Source organism: Vidua macroura, chromosome 3 (assembly GCF_024509145.1).
Source record: "Vidua macroura isolate BioBank_ID:100142 chromosome 3, ASM2450914v1, whole genome shotgun sequence".
Taxonomy (NCBI): domain Eukaryota; kingdom Metazoa; phylum Chordata; class Aves; order Passeriformes; family Viduidae; genus Vidua; species Vidua macroura.
In genome coordinates, this window is record NC_071573.1 from 68,663,157 (window position 1) to 68,679,194 (window position 16,038).

General features: G+C 40.6%; 1 protein-coding gene across 1 annotated transcript in view; it reads left to right on the forward strand.

The window, feature by feature from the left end:
* LAMA4 (laminin subunit alpha 4) overlaps positions 1-16,038 on the forward strand; it is a 96,229-nt gene that overhangs the window by 31,092 nt on the left and 49,099 nt on the right. The window contains exons 4-8 of the mRNA XM_053974038.1: positions 3,354-3,434; positions 7,966-8,180; positions 12,054-12,149; positions 14,003-14,154; positions 14,296-14,406. Coding sequence (XP_053830013.1) covers positions 3,354-3,434; positions 7,966-8,180; positions 12,054-12,149; positions 14,003-14,154; positions 14,296-14,406 — 655 coding nt within the window. The remainder of the gene's footprint in view (positions 1-3,353; positions 3,435-7,965; positions 8,181-12,053; positions 12,150-14,002; positions 14,155-14,295; positions 14,407-16,038) is intronic.

The following is a 16,038-nucleotide window of genomic DNA, read 5'->3' on the forward strand; positions in this document are numbered from 1 at the left end:
AAAAACACAAAACACAAGCCACAATGAGCCATTAAAAACAATGACATGTCAGTAATGCAGCTGAAAGAAATTATCAGCTTCCTCTTGCTCAGATTCATGCTCTGGGAGAGAGGTATCTATGCGAATCCCACCACAGGGAGATGCTAGTAAATAGTTGCCAGCAGGCTGATGCTGGTTTTCAGGGAGCTAGCTATTCCTCTTAAGTTGTTTCCCATCCTGCTTTCAGCAGGACGTCACAGCAAAGGGAATTTCATCCTCACTGTATTTGTTTGCTGTTGCTATACAATTACTCACACAACCTTAAGGTGGGATGAGCTCTGTTTTGCTCAGCTTCTCAGGGCTCAAACTGGAAAAGGAACAAAATTACTCTGGCCAAATTCCCGCAGATCCCTTCTTGGCTTTTGTAAGAGCTTCAGACATCTGAGAAGGGCCATGGAGTGAAGAAGAGATATTGTTGAAAAACTTCAGCTTTGCCTGGATTACAGAGAAAATCCTCCAGAGACAGTGGAAGAACCTGGCTTTGCTCACATGTAGGAAGGCTTAGGAGTGAGCAAGCTTGCAGATGAAGCAAACTATTCCTTCCAGTTTCAGTAGCAGCTGTAATGCCTGAAAAAATTAGAAATACAACAGTCAGGAGCAGTGTTTTTTTCCTTGGCAAAGTGGTTTTTGTCACCTGTTGGGCACAGAGCAGCCACTTTGGTGTAAGAAGCTGTTCTCTGAGCCACAGCCTGAAAAACTACCACATGAGCCTCAGGCTCTACCAAGCAAGGTCAGTCAGGCAAGGTCTGGTCTGTGCTCCCTACAGCTCGACTTGGCACAGCGTGACTGGGTCTGCATTCACCCAGACCCTGCCCTATCCCGCAGCCCAAAGGCTCTGCAGAGGTGCTCCCTGAGAGCAGGGAGTTGGATGGCCCACAAGGCCACTGAGCAGGGCTCAGTGAAGTGGGGCCATCAGGGACTGGGGCTACAGCCCTTCTCTGCCAATGCTGTGGGAGATGGAAGCAGAGGCCAAGGAGCATTCCCAGATTCAATATGCTCCTTAGCTAGGGACATTGTCTCTCCTGTTCCAGACCACTAGGGAAAAGGAAACCCCAAACCCAAAACTCAGCAGCATGGCGTTAGGAAGGGAGAACAAATGTTGCAAGAAACCTGAATGCAGATTCCTCAATATTAGCAGCAATACATGGCTTGGATTTGATGAGCCTCAAGTGTCCCTTCATCTCAGAATATTCTATGTTCTATGACATTGTCTCCCCTTTGAAACTATGTCAGTAAAAATCCACTCTGCTTCCTTGGTTTTCCCTCAGAAAAGTCCTGAAGGTAGTAATTAAAGGAACGTCCCACCCCAAGTTGCCTCATACCCCTATTTAACTAATGTACAGAAATTGCCTGTTCAGCTTCTTGTATGAGACAGACCTGACCACAGAAATAGTCTTCAGCTGGGGCTGGAACAGGCAAAAAAAAAAATTGAGCAACATTAAGCTTTACTAAAGCTTAACTAAATTCAAAGAAAAAATGTTCTTTATTAGTTGGGTTTTTTTCAATTTTCCTTCATTAATCCTATTACATATAAAGAGTAAGGCAAAATAATAACTCTACCAGAAGCAGAGAAGCATTAAATGGCTTTAAAAATATCCAAAGGATGTTGTTTTGTACCCTGTTTTACTTTGGAAATAGAATACTGAATCTGTAAATTGACAGACTCACCAGATAGATATTTTTTCCACGAATTCAGCAGTGCCTCTAGATTTTCTGACCAGGCTGTCTTCATATCTTCTATCCTTGGAACTTTTGCAGTAACTTTTGGACATTACACATGAAGTGTAACGTCATTTCTTTGGAACAAAAAAAGGAGGATGGAGGTTGTTTCACAGTCCAGCAGATGTTGCTTCTTTTCAAACCTAAGGGAATTATAAAGCCTTTTTTTCCCCTAAAAGTTCACAAAAAGTATAAAACTTGAGGAAGATTTCAGTCCTACTTCATAACTTAGATGCACAATGTGGTTTTTGCAACTACGTGAAGGAATTAGACTTTGTTAAAGAAGAGGAAGCCTGCCAAACTATTGTGATTTTCTCAACATGTTCTTGTAAAAGCCACACAGCAGTTAATTTGTAAATTCTGTGAGAAGAATCTCATTTTATGTTCTCTTTGGTTATATCAAATATTTTGAGACAGCAGAGTTCCAGACAGATTTTTTTGCCTCTGGTTGTCCAGTTGAGAAACCCTGGCAGGAACTGAAATTATATGGGAATTCTCATCAGCTTTCAATGCTGTTTGTTCCTGGAACAAGCAGTGCATGGATCATGCACTTTCCCATTGCTCTGAGTCTTTTGTCCTGTGTGAAATGGATGCAACCCAGCCACAGCTGCCCAGCACCACATGACTGAGGAGTTGTGTTTTAGCAACCATGGGCCTGCAGCTGGAAACTGCTGCCACTCACTACTCTGGTTGCATTCTAGTGCTGGCAGAAATTTATTCACACCTCTTGCAAACTAACTAGAAACATCTTAGGACTGTATCTCTTTTTTTCCTGTAAATGTATTTAAGCCATGTCCATCACTGTGTTTGAAATGCATATAAAATTTGCACTTTCCACATCTGGCTACTGCTGTTTCTTGGTCTCATATTTATTTAAATATTTGTTAAATCCTGAAAACAGAAGAAAACAAAGGAATCCATGATTTATAATCATGGCAGTAAAAATTTCAGCCCAAGCCATTACTGCAGTCAGCATCACTACTTGGCATGTTGGTCTCAGAAGAGGCCGCAGACTCTTTCCAGCTTACTTGGAAAGATGGTAGAGCAGCCCTGGTTACTGTAAACTCAGTGACTCTGAATGAGAACAGCATTACTGAGGTCAGTCTTCATCACTAGGAACTTCCAGATTGGAATTTGAGAAAAACTGTAGGATTTGCACAGGAAACTGCTGCACCCATTCCAAAATCTCAGTTCTTGAAATGCTCACTCCAGTGTCTTCCACAGACAATATTTTACCACTTGGGATAATAGAGAGGAAACAATTAGGTTCACATGACATACACATTTATCTTAAGTCCCTTGTCTAAAGTGTGTGTATCAAAACTTGCAGATGTGTCTGATCTGCACTGCAAGACAATGACTTTCATACCTATACATCTGTATTTACATAGCTCCATAGTTCTGTACACTAATTAGTGCTTCCTAAACTAATTTAAAGTCTAAACAAGGGGTATGATATAAATTTTGTAGAGAGCTGAACACCCATTCAGCAATGAACAACCAAGAGCCAGAGTTCACATTGACAAATGTCCATACTGTAATGAAGAAAGTGTCATTGCCTGGTATTCTAACTATTCATCCTAATAAAATTCCAGCTTTGCAGTCTCCTGTTACAGAAAAAGTGGAAGTGTGCGTTGTGTCTGCAAGGAAAACTATGCAGGACCCAACTGTGAAAGGTAAGAAGCTCATAGGATGACTTGCTGGTCAGCATTATAGAAGTCCAGAATTTTTTCAGGGAATCTTCCCATACTGAGGAGAAATCTTATGCACTTGTTTTCATCAGGTAGAATTGTGTCTGTGAAATGACCTTGTTCATTTCCTACTAAAAAGCACTAACATTTGCTGTGGAGAAGTGTCAGTGTAAGACAGGCATTTACATATGATGCATTTTGATCTAGTTCTTGCACTTTGTGTGCCTTCATGTAGTGATCGTCCTAAAAGGAATGCAATTTAAAAATACAAATCCGAAACAGCAGCTGAAGTGAAAAATAGCCACCACATCAATGCCTCTTGCAATTTACCCCTTTAAAATATGTAGCAGGTTTCTACCAAAAGCAAAGGAGAAAATCCACTATCAAGTCAAATTCTTAAAGCAGATGCAGCTTTTTTCAGTTACATTTTAAATGCACATCACAGGCATAATTCAATAAAGTCAAGCAAACAATTATAGGCCAGTGTTGCTTTTCAACTTTCCCTTATCTCCATAAACAATTTCCAGCAAATATTCCCTAAATAAAAAAGGACACAAATAAGTTGAACTATACAGCAGAAATATAACTCCATATGCTGTAAGAGGCTCTCTTTCTTGTTATGAACACACATGGATGATGTTTCAATGAATGTCAGGGGCCTGATGATAATTCAGAAATTGTCTTTGAGCAGCCAATAAATTAGAGCAGCTCCAACACAAAGACTGAGGGATATAGGATGGTTCAGACAATGACTTCCTGAACATCCCGTTTTGTTTTCCCTTAAAGCCCCTGAAGCATTTAAGTCTTTAGTCAACTGACAATAATGGACAAGCCTGGAATTCAAATGATACTTAATATAACTGTCAGAGAAGGGAGAAAAGGGATGCTTAAGATGCAAAGACAAATCCAAATGAAAAAGATAAGATGAACAATGAGTAAAGGGTTTTCTCCTTACAGATGATGCAAAAACATCAGTCGATTACCTCCACATCACTAACATCATGACAGCAACAGTGAAAGCAGATGGCACAAAAATAAAAAACCCACTCTTGTTTACAGGCCCATGGCTGTATTCTTTTGTTCCTTCAAAATGTCAGGTTTATACACAAAGGATAATGCAGACAATTAAAAGGTCATTGAGGTTTCTTAATGGTTATTAAAATGTCAACCCAGACTACAAGCAATACAAATCCTATGAAATGGGCAGCAATAACACAGAAACAGCAGAAAATAACATCAGCTTTGTTTTCTATTGGCCACTCCCCAGCCCAACACAGTGCATCTGTCTCAAGGAAGGCAAAGCTGTGTCGGAAAAGCTACAGAAAGAAATCAGCCTGTCCTGGTCACTACATTAAGAGCTTGGCTAATTGCTGGGGTAAGGTGCAAGCAGTTACACACAGGACTTGCTTTCTGGTCCTACTCCCATTTGCATCAGAAATGTCAAAAAGTGTTTCAAAGCTGGATGATGCATTGCTTGTCCCTGCCCACTTGTTGAAGAGCAAGTCCCTACTTGGCACACACTGCTGCTGGGCATTGCCAGAAAAAAAGGTGGTGTGAATTCACAGGCACCCTAGCTAGGAACTGATTAAACCAGCTTCCCAAACTGAAATTTAGGAATTAATCTTTTTTCTCCTGGACTTCAACAGTAAGGCATCAGGGTGGTAACCTGATGCCATGCAGGTTTCGTTTATGCACAAATGTTAAAAAGAACAACTGAACAAATTACGATTTACCATCCAAAGCAAATAGATGAAAAAGGTTCTTTTGGCATTGCCAGAGAAGAGGAAGTTAATTTCTTACTCACTAATAATTACAGGAAGCAGCTATGGCTGCAGAATGAAACAAAGACAACTTTGCAGTTTTATTATGGGAGAGGAAATACACTTTTTTAGCAAAAAAAGGGTCATTTATTGATACAATCTAGGAAAAGACATTTACTCCAGGCCTCTTAACTTTTTCAGGCCATAAAGTACAGGGATGGAGCAGAACATTTCCAGTCAGTGGCTTCTGCTCTTCTCACATCCTACCCACAATTCAAAAGAGGTTAAATGCCTCAGTACTATGAGATGTACTGAGCGGCAAACAGAAGAGTGAAAGTAACAGATTTATTTTCAGGTCTGAAAATAAAGTTTCTTTCAGCTGGTCCAGATGAGAAGTTATGGCTAATAAAAGTGAGTCATAGAAGAGTTTGGGTTGGGAGGGACCTTAAAGGTCCTCTGGTTCCAATCCCCTGCCATGGGCAGGGGCACCTTCCGCTAGATCAGGTTGCTCAGAGCCCCACCCAGCCTGGTCTTGAACACTGCCAGGGATGGGGCAGCCACAGCTTCTCTGGACGACTTGTTCTGGTGCCTCAGGTGGTCATAAAAAGCAGCACATGTAAAACATATCTGTGGGGATGTGAGGAAATGTCCTCTACATTCCTTGCAAGTGAATTGAACAGTTTATTTCAGAAAAGGGGGGAAATGGCCTTGTCCTGATGAGAGGGCAGACATGGCAGGCCTGGTGGGGATAGCACACTGCTGTGGGTAGATGTGGGCAGCAGCGAGCAAAAGGCTGGTCTGACCCCAGCCCTACTCAGTGGCCTCTGTGAACCTGATGGCCACATTAGACAGATCATTTGGAAAATACCTAACTATGGAAAAACAAAAAACTGAAATCACAGAAAATAATGGCAAGACTTCTGGCATGACCAACTAGTAGCTTTACCCATCACTGCTTGCTCCAACTCCCATGGGAATGGGGAATGATTCAACCAAATCATAATCATAAATGACACTCTGCACTCAGTCTTGCATTCAAGGTTCTTCAAGGGGTGCACAGAACTCTCGGCCACACTTTAATTCTTTACATCTGGGTCACCCAAATGATAAAATCTGCACCAAAGATTCTGGCAGTGTTGCAAAGAGACAGAAAGAGCCTTTGTCATTGACAAAAGCAGTATTTGAGGCAGCCAAATGGTTTATATTAAGATGCTCAAAATTTTATGTGTTTCTACTGTGAGGATTCAGGACTGGAACATGAACAAAGCAGTGTTGAGGAACAGATCAAAACTTGAAGCTTTTATCAGATCTTCCACATTTTCATGGTTCAGACATGGCAGAACCTGAATTTGACAGTGTTCAGATTTTAGAAGACAAAAGATCTTGGTTTAGGTACCCAGCCAGAATCTAAGAAAATTAATCTGAACTGCCTGAAGTGCTCACCCTCCCTGCTTACCAACATCAGACAGAAAAACCAGCATCTTAAATAGGACTTTGGATGGGAGACAAGGACAACATGGTGATAAAACAGAATGAACTTCAATAAATACTCCTTACCTAAATCATTGCAGCAGCTATTCAATCCTCCAATTCCTTCAGCCAGTGATTATTACACTAGCTAGTTATTCCCCTCCTGGCAGGAATTCTTAATTTCCTGTTTTGAGGTATGAGTCCCTGATCTCTGAGCTCCAGGCACCTGCATCATGGGCATTAGCACTCCATGCCCACCCCAGTACTAGTTCTCCTTGTGTCAGTGGTTGTTTTGCAAAAGCTCCCCTTGCTTGTAGGATTAAGCACATTCCCTGATATCAGCAGAACCATCTTTAACTGAGACTATTTCCTTTCCAAATAAACAATTCTATTACTACCTCTTTGCTTAGGGCCACTGATCATCCAGGAGTGTTACATCGCTAGTGTGTCTATACTGTGAAAAATTACCATAATATCAACATGTCTCTCTTTTTAAGATGTAGAAATTTCTCAACTGAAATGCTTTCCCAAATGTAACAAGATATGATAAGATATTTGGACCTATTTCAGGCCTTCACTGGGGTGCCTGGTACCCACCTCCCTCTCTTCCTCTGCAGACCAAGAGTGGAATCCTCTGGAAACCTGGTGACTGCTCTCAGCCTTTTACCCTCATCTAACAGGATAACTTCAAACAGATCTGAAAAACAGAGTCTGGTTCAAGGCCTATTCTGTTTTGCAAAAACCAGAAGCCACCCCAACACCTCACCATAGAAGTATTTCTATAAACCTTTCCTGGTCAGTAGTTTTTATATACATTTATAAAAGAAAAAAGGTCTGAACTTCCTCTGAGTTTCAGCATCCTGAAATGCAGCCTCTTACTCCAGTTTCCTATATAACACAATATAGTTGGTGAGATACAGAGCTGAAAGAGATCAAAACAAACACTGTAGAGCTGCCTTGCTGCCAAAGCAATTCCATCACAGATTTTAAAACAATAGGGAGAAAATCATTTCACTGCTAAAGATACACACAAAAAATAAATTCATGCAGACTGGTATGCTTGAGATACAAGGGGTGTTCCAGGAGGGGAAAATATATAACAGTACAGATTGAGATTAGAGCACAAAATAGCTTCTGTAGGAGTAAAGCTCCTAATTAGCTCTCTGTCCATTAGAAGCTGCAGACAGTGATCAATTCCTGGTAACATAAGTAAGGTCAGAGGAAAAAAAGGTGTCGCAGATAAGAATGTCATTGTTCGTCATTGCCAGTGTTGCTCTTCCTTTCAGGTGCGCCCCTGGTTACTATGGGAACCCTTTGCTAATTGGAAGCACTTGTAAAAAATGTGACTGCAATGGCAACTCAGACCCAAATCTGATTTTTGAAGACTGTGATGAAGTCACCGGCCAGTGCCGCAACTGCCTGCACCACACCAGCGGGTTCAAGTGCGAACGATGCGCTCCAGGCTACTATGGGGACGCCAGATTGGCTAAAAACTGCACAGGTATTGTCTGTAGTCTGGTACAGCAGAGCTGAGCAGCACAGCATGGTCTGTGGATCATGTCCCAGAAATCAGAGATGCCTGAACCAGTTGTCAGATGCCTGCGGCTCTGGGAGGCAGGTGATGGGATAATTTGGATGCCTGTTCAGTTGAATCATCCCTAGATGCTAGAGAAATATCTCTTTCCATCTCCCATGAGCAAGTCTCAGACCCCAGACTCCAACATCTCTAATGCCTGATCGGGTTTAATGGAGACACTGTGGTGTTCTCCTGAACCTTGTTTTAAATAAAGTTCTCTAAGAGTTCTTTGGGCAAAGTCCTCACCTTTGTTCTTGTCCACACCATGACCGCTCAGGCTGATGGTGCTTAAAGACTTGAAAGTATTTTTTATGGGAACAGGATCATCCTTCCTGTCCTGACCCAGTACCCACTCACTTTCTGCTATTTTCCACATTGGTGATATATTCTGCATTTCCTATGAGTCTGTGTAATCTTGCTGGTTACTGTGTTTTCACACAAGAGGTGACTGTACTTTCAGGGCCTGGTAAAGTGCTATCCAGAGCACCTCAGCAAAACATACCTGCATAGAGGGGTCGCAAAGTTTTGTCTCCTCTAATATTGTCCTAATTTACATGGAATTCAATCCAAACAGGGCTTTGACCTCATACCTTTTATCCTTGCTTTGGCTCTGGAAGAGAAGTTTACATCCTCTTTCAAAGGACTTAGGAACAGCCACTACTAAAGGCAAAATGCAGGTGCTCAGAGCAAGGACCTTGGGGCCCCCTCTCAAACTCTTTGGCAGGGGCCAGAACACAAAGGAGGGAGACAAAGTATTCCTACCTCAGCCTGGCTCAAAGGTAAGACAGTTGAAGCACACACTCAACTGGGACCTCAGAAGTGCTCCAGTGCCTCCAGGTACAGAGCTACAGGCCTCAGGGACTTAGCAATGTCTTGATCCTTCTTGCAACTCACTGTGTACTTGGACTTTGTTTTTTACTTCCTTATTATGACGTGTTTTGAGACACACAGTATGGAGCTGTGAGGATGCTGTGCAATCACATGCACTTTGTGCTGCTACCTTCACTTGTAGGGGACCACATATGATGCCATGATGCCACTACTGGTCCTTTCTGGTTTTATATTCCAGTGACAGCTGTAATTTGAGTGTCCATCTCCAGGATGTAACTCACATTGCAAATGGTTGAATTCCATTTATGCTGAACAGGAAGAGATGATGCTCATGCACAGTGTTCCTAAAAGACATCAGCTGTGGGAAATAGCATGCCCAAAACTGACCTCCTGTCTGGATTTAGGTAGCCAAGATGTTAATGAAATACAGCATGTCTGTGATTTTCAGGTGGCAAAAATAAATCTTGTTTATAAACTTCACTGCCTGATTCACTTCACCTGAGATGATTTAACTGCAGTTGTCCAGGAAGGAATAATAGGATCCAGTCTGTGGGTCCTGAATTCCATGAGGCAGGAGGAACACACCCAGCACTTCAACTCTGCAAACCACAGCAATCGTGCCCTGCCCATGGGCAAAAACTTCAAGCACCTAAGAGTAACTTTGCCAGAAGTCTGAGAGTTACAGGTCATTCCAAGTGTCTGAGCAAGTTACACAATAAGTGATTTTGGAAGGCATCTCTGAAAGTACAGTTTTGAAACTCAAATCAATCTTTCATGACCTCAGCAGAGTTTTTTGCTTGCACCCTTAAGGAGGTACACAGGAGTTCTCTATACAGGCTGTTCACACAGTCTTCAAATCAGTGTGGTAATTCTCTTTGTTAGCAGATTTCCTTGCAGTGTTTCATCTTTGCTAAAAATAAAAAGTGCTTGGATGCTTGAATACATTGTGAGAGGTATAGCTTTTCTCTTTTCAGAAGTGAATTTAATTTTGAAGTGCACTCTAGCAAATCCTGATTTTGCAGTATTATGTTTCAGAGAATTACACACTTCTCGTTTCATCTTCATTTCTGCTGAGCACCACAATGTGCTGTACTTGACAGTACTGTGCAGATTGCAGTACATTAATACATCCATGATATTCAAACTATTTGTGTATTTCACAGGGAAAGCTTATCCTTTGTTTGGCTTTGTGGGACAATTAGGAACTATTGCTTAGAACTGATTCTGAAATAAGTCAAATATCTTCTTTAAACTAAAAATAGAGAAACAAAATTATTGTAAGAATCAAGACAGTCTGCATACATGGTTTCCATGGAGCATCTCAAAGGATATATAAAACAAAAAATTACAAGACTACTAAATTAACAAACAGCTCTATCAATCTAAAATAATCTTTTTTTCCTTTTAAGCAGAAGACAAAATCTGAGTAGCTGTGAACGGTATTTTAAGGTGCTTTTACATTTTTTTAGCCACATATTCTTTAGCTATAGTTCAAAGGTCTCCACAAATGGCCCTCAGAAATAAAGGTAAGTTTAGAAGCTTTCTCCACCAGCAAACTATGTTATCATTGAAAATATTAATTCCCTACTAAAAATGTGGTACCTCTTAAACCAGTAGTTGAAAAATGGTCCAGACTGCTTTTGGAATTAATTTGCTGTAAGATTTTATGCAGCAGACTCACAGGTATTCATCTAAATAAGACACAATTTTATTTTCTTGACCACCAATCTCATCAAAATTTTAAATTTTTAAGTTTAATATTGCTACCTGATGATAGCCTAGTCCCCATGATATAGGTAAAGAGAAATCTCTACTTTCAACTGATGCTTTTCTTTCACTTCTTAAAAAAAAAAGAAATAACGAATTAAAAGTAATCATAGATCCGAAAGCTGGGAGGCACAGATTGTGATAAGGTCAAAATGCTGAATCCATCAGAGAATTCATAACCAATTTCTGTTCTTACATTAGCATGAAAACTGATTAGTTTTACTAACACTGGTCCACTTACACAAAATTATTCTGACATTAGTGCAGGATGTTGTCTTTGAACTTGTTTTATGCATTTTTCAGTTGACAAATCCTTGAATGTGCAATGGGAAATGTAAATACAGAGCAATTCATAGATAAAAATTAATGGGCTGCAATAAAAAGGCAGTAAGATATTTTGTTATATGAGGTACTGCTGAAACGATGAATCACAAGGCCAAAATAAATTCCAGATAGATTGCTGCTCTTCTTATGTTCTGCTTGAGTTTTTATTATTGCATTGAAGTGTTCTGAGAATATTTTAATCTTTAAAATAATATATTTTAAAAGGCCAATTAAACCTTGAAAGAGGTTTAGAGATGTTAGATTAAAAACTGGACTTTTTAAAAAGCCACTCATGCTGGCAATAAAAATGTTGCTTTCTCAAGTTTGAAAAAATAAAACATCATTTATTCTTCATTGTAAGTGGTAGGAGAAATTTACTTTTTGATATGTTCAAGCTGACAGTGTAACTGGAATCCACAATCAATCCCTGATAGCTGCAAAGCCTTTTTAGTGAAAGCCTGACAGAGTGCTGATAAATTCCACAGGGCTGTGGAAAGATTTGTAACTAATAATTAACTTTAGTTGCCCCACTTTTCTTAATACATCTCCTAAATGTCACCCTCTCTAGACATTGATGTACAATGGCCCTTCTGGGCAACTCTGGCTTCACTGACTCTAATTGCAACCAAGCTTTGAACAAGTAATTTCAGCAGAGGTGTTCTCACTCTGTTTTCCACTTTGTATTTAATTTGTTCAAATTTCACCAGTGCAAGAAGCACCTTTTCCAAATACTGAAAAGAAAATCAGTCCAATAAGTTCTTGATATTGACTTGAATATCCACACACAATCCTAAGCATAATAATTTCACGAGTCTTGGGAGGGGGAGTTGTACATTTTGAAGATTCTTCTTTCAAAAGTCCATTCTTTTTCCCCAGCATGTAACTGTGGAGGCAGAATGTGTGACAGCCAGACTGGAGAATGCCTCGCGGACAGTCCTGAAGTTTCTACTGACACAGACTGCCTGACCATCAGTAAGAACATTATCATGAAAACACCAATAATTACTATTGCTCTTATATTTAGAAGCTTACAAATACTATCTTAAGAGCTTGGTACTCCAGTGGACTCAGGATTTTGACAGTAGTCCCACAGGGCACTTAAGCGCATGAATATACACAATGTCCTGCTGATTGAGTACTTCAGAATGTTCTCACACACTTGTCTGAGTACAGGCATATTTCCAACTCTGTGATGCAGACTGCACATTTAAGTCCAAACTGCCAAGCAGTAGGGAAGTATCACCAAAGCCACTTCCGTAGACCTTGAGACACGCTGCCTGAAAAATAATATTTGGGCCCTTAAAACTGTCCTCACAACTTTACCTGTGATATCTTGCATATAATTTATGTTTTTCTAGTTTTGGTTTAACTCCATCAACAACACAGCCACTCACTCACCCTGGCAGGAACAGAGAGAGAATCAGAAGAGTAAAACCCAGAAAACATGTGCACACACAAGCCACACACACTTCTGCAAACAAAGCAAAGCAATTAATTCATTCACTGCTTCCCATGGGTAGGCAGGCATTCAGCTATCTCCAGGAGAGCAGAACACCACCACCCATAATATTTACTTGGGAAGACAAATGCCATCACTCCAAATATCCCCTCCTTCCTCCTTCTTCACCCCACTGTATTTACTGAGCATGATGTCACATGCTCAGTCTGGAATATCCCTTTGGTCAGCTGGGGTCACCTGTCCTGGCTGTGTCTCCTCCCAGTTTCCAGCACATCCCTAGCCTTATCACCTGCATGGCAGTACAAAAAGCAGAATGGATCTTGGCTCTGTGTAAGCCTGCTCAGCAACAACAAAAACACCTCTACATTATCAACCCTGTGTTCAGCACAAATCAGAAACATGGCCCCATACTAGCCACTGAAATTACCTGTGCAGAAAATTAGCCCAGTCAAACATCTAATATAGATTGCTGCTGTTGACAACTTGGCATATATCCATCAGTCAGTTCCTTTCCCACTATCTCACATACTCTAATGATAGGAAGCCTGGGGAATTTCCAGGAGTACTATGTTGTAGCTATTGGTCACTTCATGTATTTTTAAATCTTAGTTTATTTATCCCTGCATATAATGTGGAGCATGTAGCACGCATTGGTTCCTGAACCAACTCCCATGAAGAGGGGTCATGTGCCTGTGGAGCAACCAAAAGGAAAACATTCAGGACCCACTAAAATATCAAGCCAAAGTGTCTGTAGGAATCTGTGTTTCACATTCACCTAAATCTCTTGCATTTAGTGTTGGCACCAGTGTCACTATAAACAAGGTGGCATTGCAACCCCACAGCAGGAACAAGGATATAGTTCTGCAAAAGCACTTTCCAAGCACATTATAACTGTGTTTTAGAAGCTGCCCTTGTAACCAAGTAGGTGGCCAAGAGCCCATGTGCTGGACATCTTTATTTTTCATACTACTAAATTTTAAATATCGAATTTGAGGTTCTGACAAAATGCAGTTGGCTTTTTTTTTGACCTTCATCCATTGTCCCTCAGGACACAAACATGTAGCGCCTAGGGAATAGCCAGGAAATACCTCTCTCTCGCTCCCAACTGATTACAGAATCCCTGTGTCAGCCTCTTTGAGCAGTCCCATCTGGTGCTGCTCAGCTAGAAATGTCATAACTGTACTGTGGAAGTAACCTTGGAAGTGGGAGGATGAAAGTGAAACAAAAATGGGTATCCACCAGCAAGCATCACTGACAAAGAGAGTGAACACCATGGGTCAAGAGCACTACCACACGAATTTAAGATATTTGCTGTTAACTGACACAAACACTAAAGAATAATTTTGCTGTCTTATTTTCTTATCAGGCTGCGATAAATGTATTTGGGATTTGACAGATGACATCCGATTGTCAGTTCTGACTATCGATGAAAGCAAATCCACTTTACTGAGCATTTCTACTGGTGTTGCAGCTCAAAGGCGTTTGAATGACCTGAACCTCACTGCCATACATCTCCAGGTACAAATTGATGGCATTTCAGTTTTTTCATGTAGTGTGAATATTTTAGTTTCCATTCCATTCCTGTAAATTTCAATCCCTGCCCTCACTAGAGAAGGAGTTTGTTTTCAAATGCACTGACTTGTTTTTCCCCATACACAGGAGGCAATGTCAAAAAAAAAGAATCATGCTGTGCTTTGGACCATCCAGGTTGATGATGCTGCAGATGAGATGAATGACCTCCTCAGAGAAGCAGAAACACTTGATGAACAGGTTTGTTTACAGCCTTCTGCCACAGCTCTGAGGGTTTGCACTTTGTCATATTCATCTGTTGGATGCTATATAAGTGGTGAGTATAGAATAGTCCCAGTTGGAAGGGTGTAGGAATTCCCTTTTTGTCCCCTCTGATCACAGGGTGGGAATCCTACATGGACACAAGTAAAAGACAAAAGGCATTTGTCTCCTCGGGACTAAACCCTGTTTATTGTCAGGAGCCACTTCAGATCCAGGCAACACCTCAGGGGGTAACAGAGGCTGAGGTGTTTGATGGCGTCCAAGAGAGAGAGAGAGAGAGAGAGAGAGAGTGTTTCTCCCAGGGGGTTTTGAGCCCAGGGAAAAATGGGTGGGGCAGAGCTGAGGGGCCACATCTGATGGGACACAGGTGAGGAGAAGGGGAGGGGAGAGCAGGTCAGGGAGAGCCCATCACACCTGAGGTTTGGGGTGGGGAGGGGAAAGGTGTGTGGAATAGACCACTGTGACACAGTGCAATAGAAAAACTACTCAGTGCAAATTCCCAATTAATGCACAACAAACTTGTGCAAAACAACAACTAAATAACTATTTAGTGCATCACAACACATGGGACCTAAAATGATCATCTGGTCCAACTGTCTGAGCAATACAGGGCCCACCAAAAGTTAACTTTTGCCTGTTATTAAGGGCATTGTTCAAATGCCTCTTAAATCCTGACAGACATGGGGCATTGACCATCTCTCTAGGAAACCTGTTCCAGTTCCTCTTCATAAAAACCCCATTTCTTAACATCTACTCGGACACTTTAGGTTCACCAGATAAGAGTGGGTGTGCCCTGACAGCTGGAAGAACCTCCTATTTCTATTTCTATTTTGTAACTTTCTACTTTAAATATGAATTAAAAGCATAAATGAATTATCAAGTCAAGTCTTCTCACAGAAAAGGAAGGAGGTAAAAAGTATGTTGAGTGTGGTTGGAGGTTTGTCACCAGTCACAAAAATCTTCCTCTCAGGATCTGAGTTCCCACCTACCCCCTGCAAAACATGTTTGATCTGGGATAGACACATTGCCTTTCTCATTCACATTTTGATTCTAATTAAGTGAAGTAACCAACACTAAACTAATACAGATTGACTTTGTGAGCATTTGTACTATATCTATTTTACATTTATGCTCTCTTAAAATTAAATTAATCCTGATTATACATTTCGAAATATATTTAAAAACTGCCAGTTTAAAAGATTTTTCATATACCCACTGAGATAGGAGCTTGATCAGCGCTCAAGATATTTTTAATAGATTTATAATCATAAATGTTACATCCACATCCAGCTGCCAGGGTATAAAATTAAAATCAGCTCTCATCTCCCACAACACTTTCATTACATCCTAGAATAATACTGCTATGATATACGTTAAGAGAAGAAATAGGGTTCAAAATTGCTTATCCTCTATTTTAAAAAGATAATATTGAATATCTTTCTGTTGCTGCAATATACATATATTAGTAAAATACATCACTCTATGTTATTATCAGAGATAGCCACAGCAGCCATAGAACTAGATTGTATTTCATGCCTACTGCAAAGTGCCAGACCTTATATTCACTTTACCAATTCCTTCACAAGACAAATTAAAATTATACCTTAAACT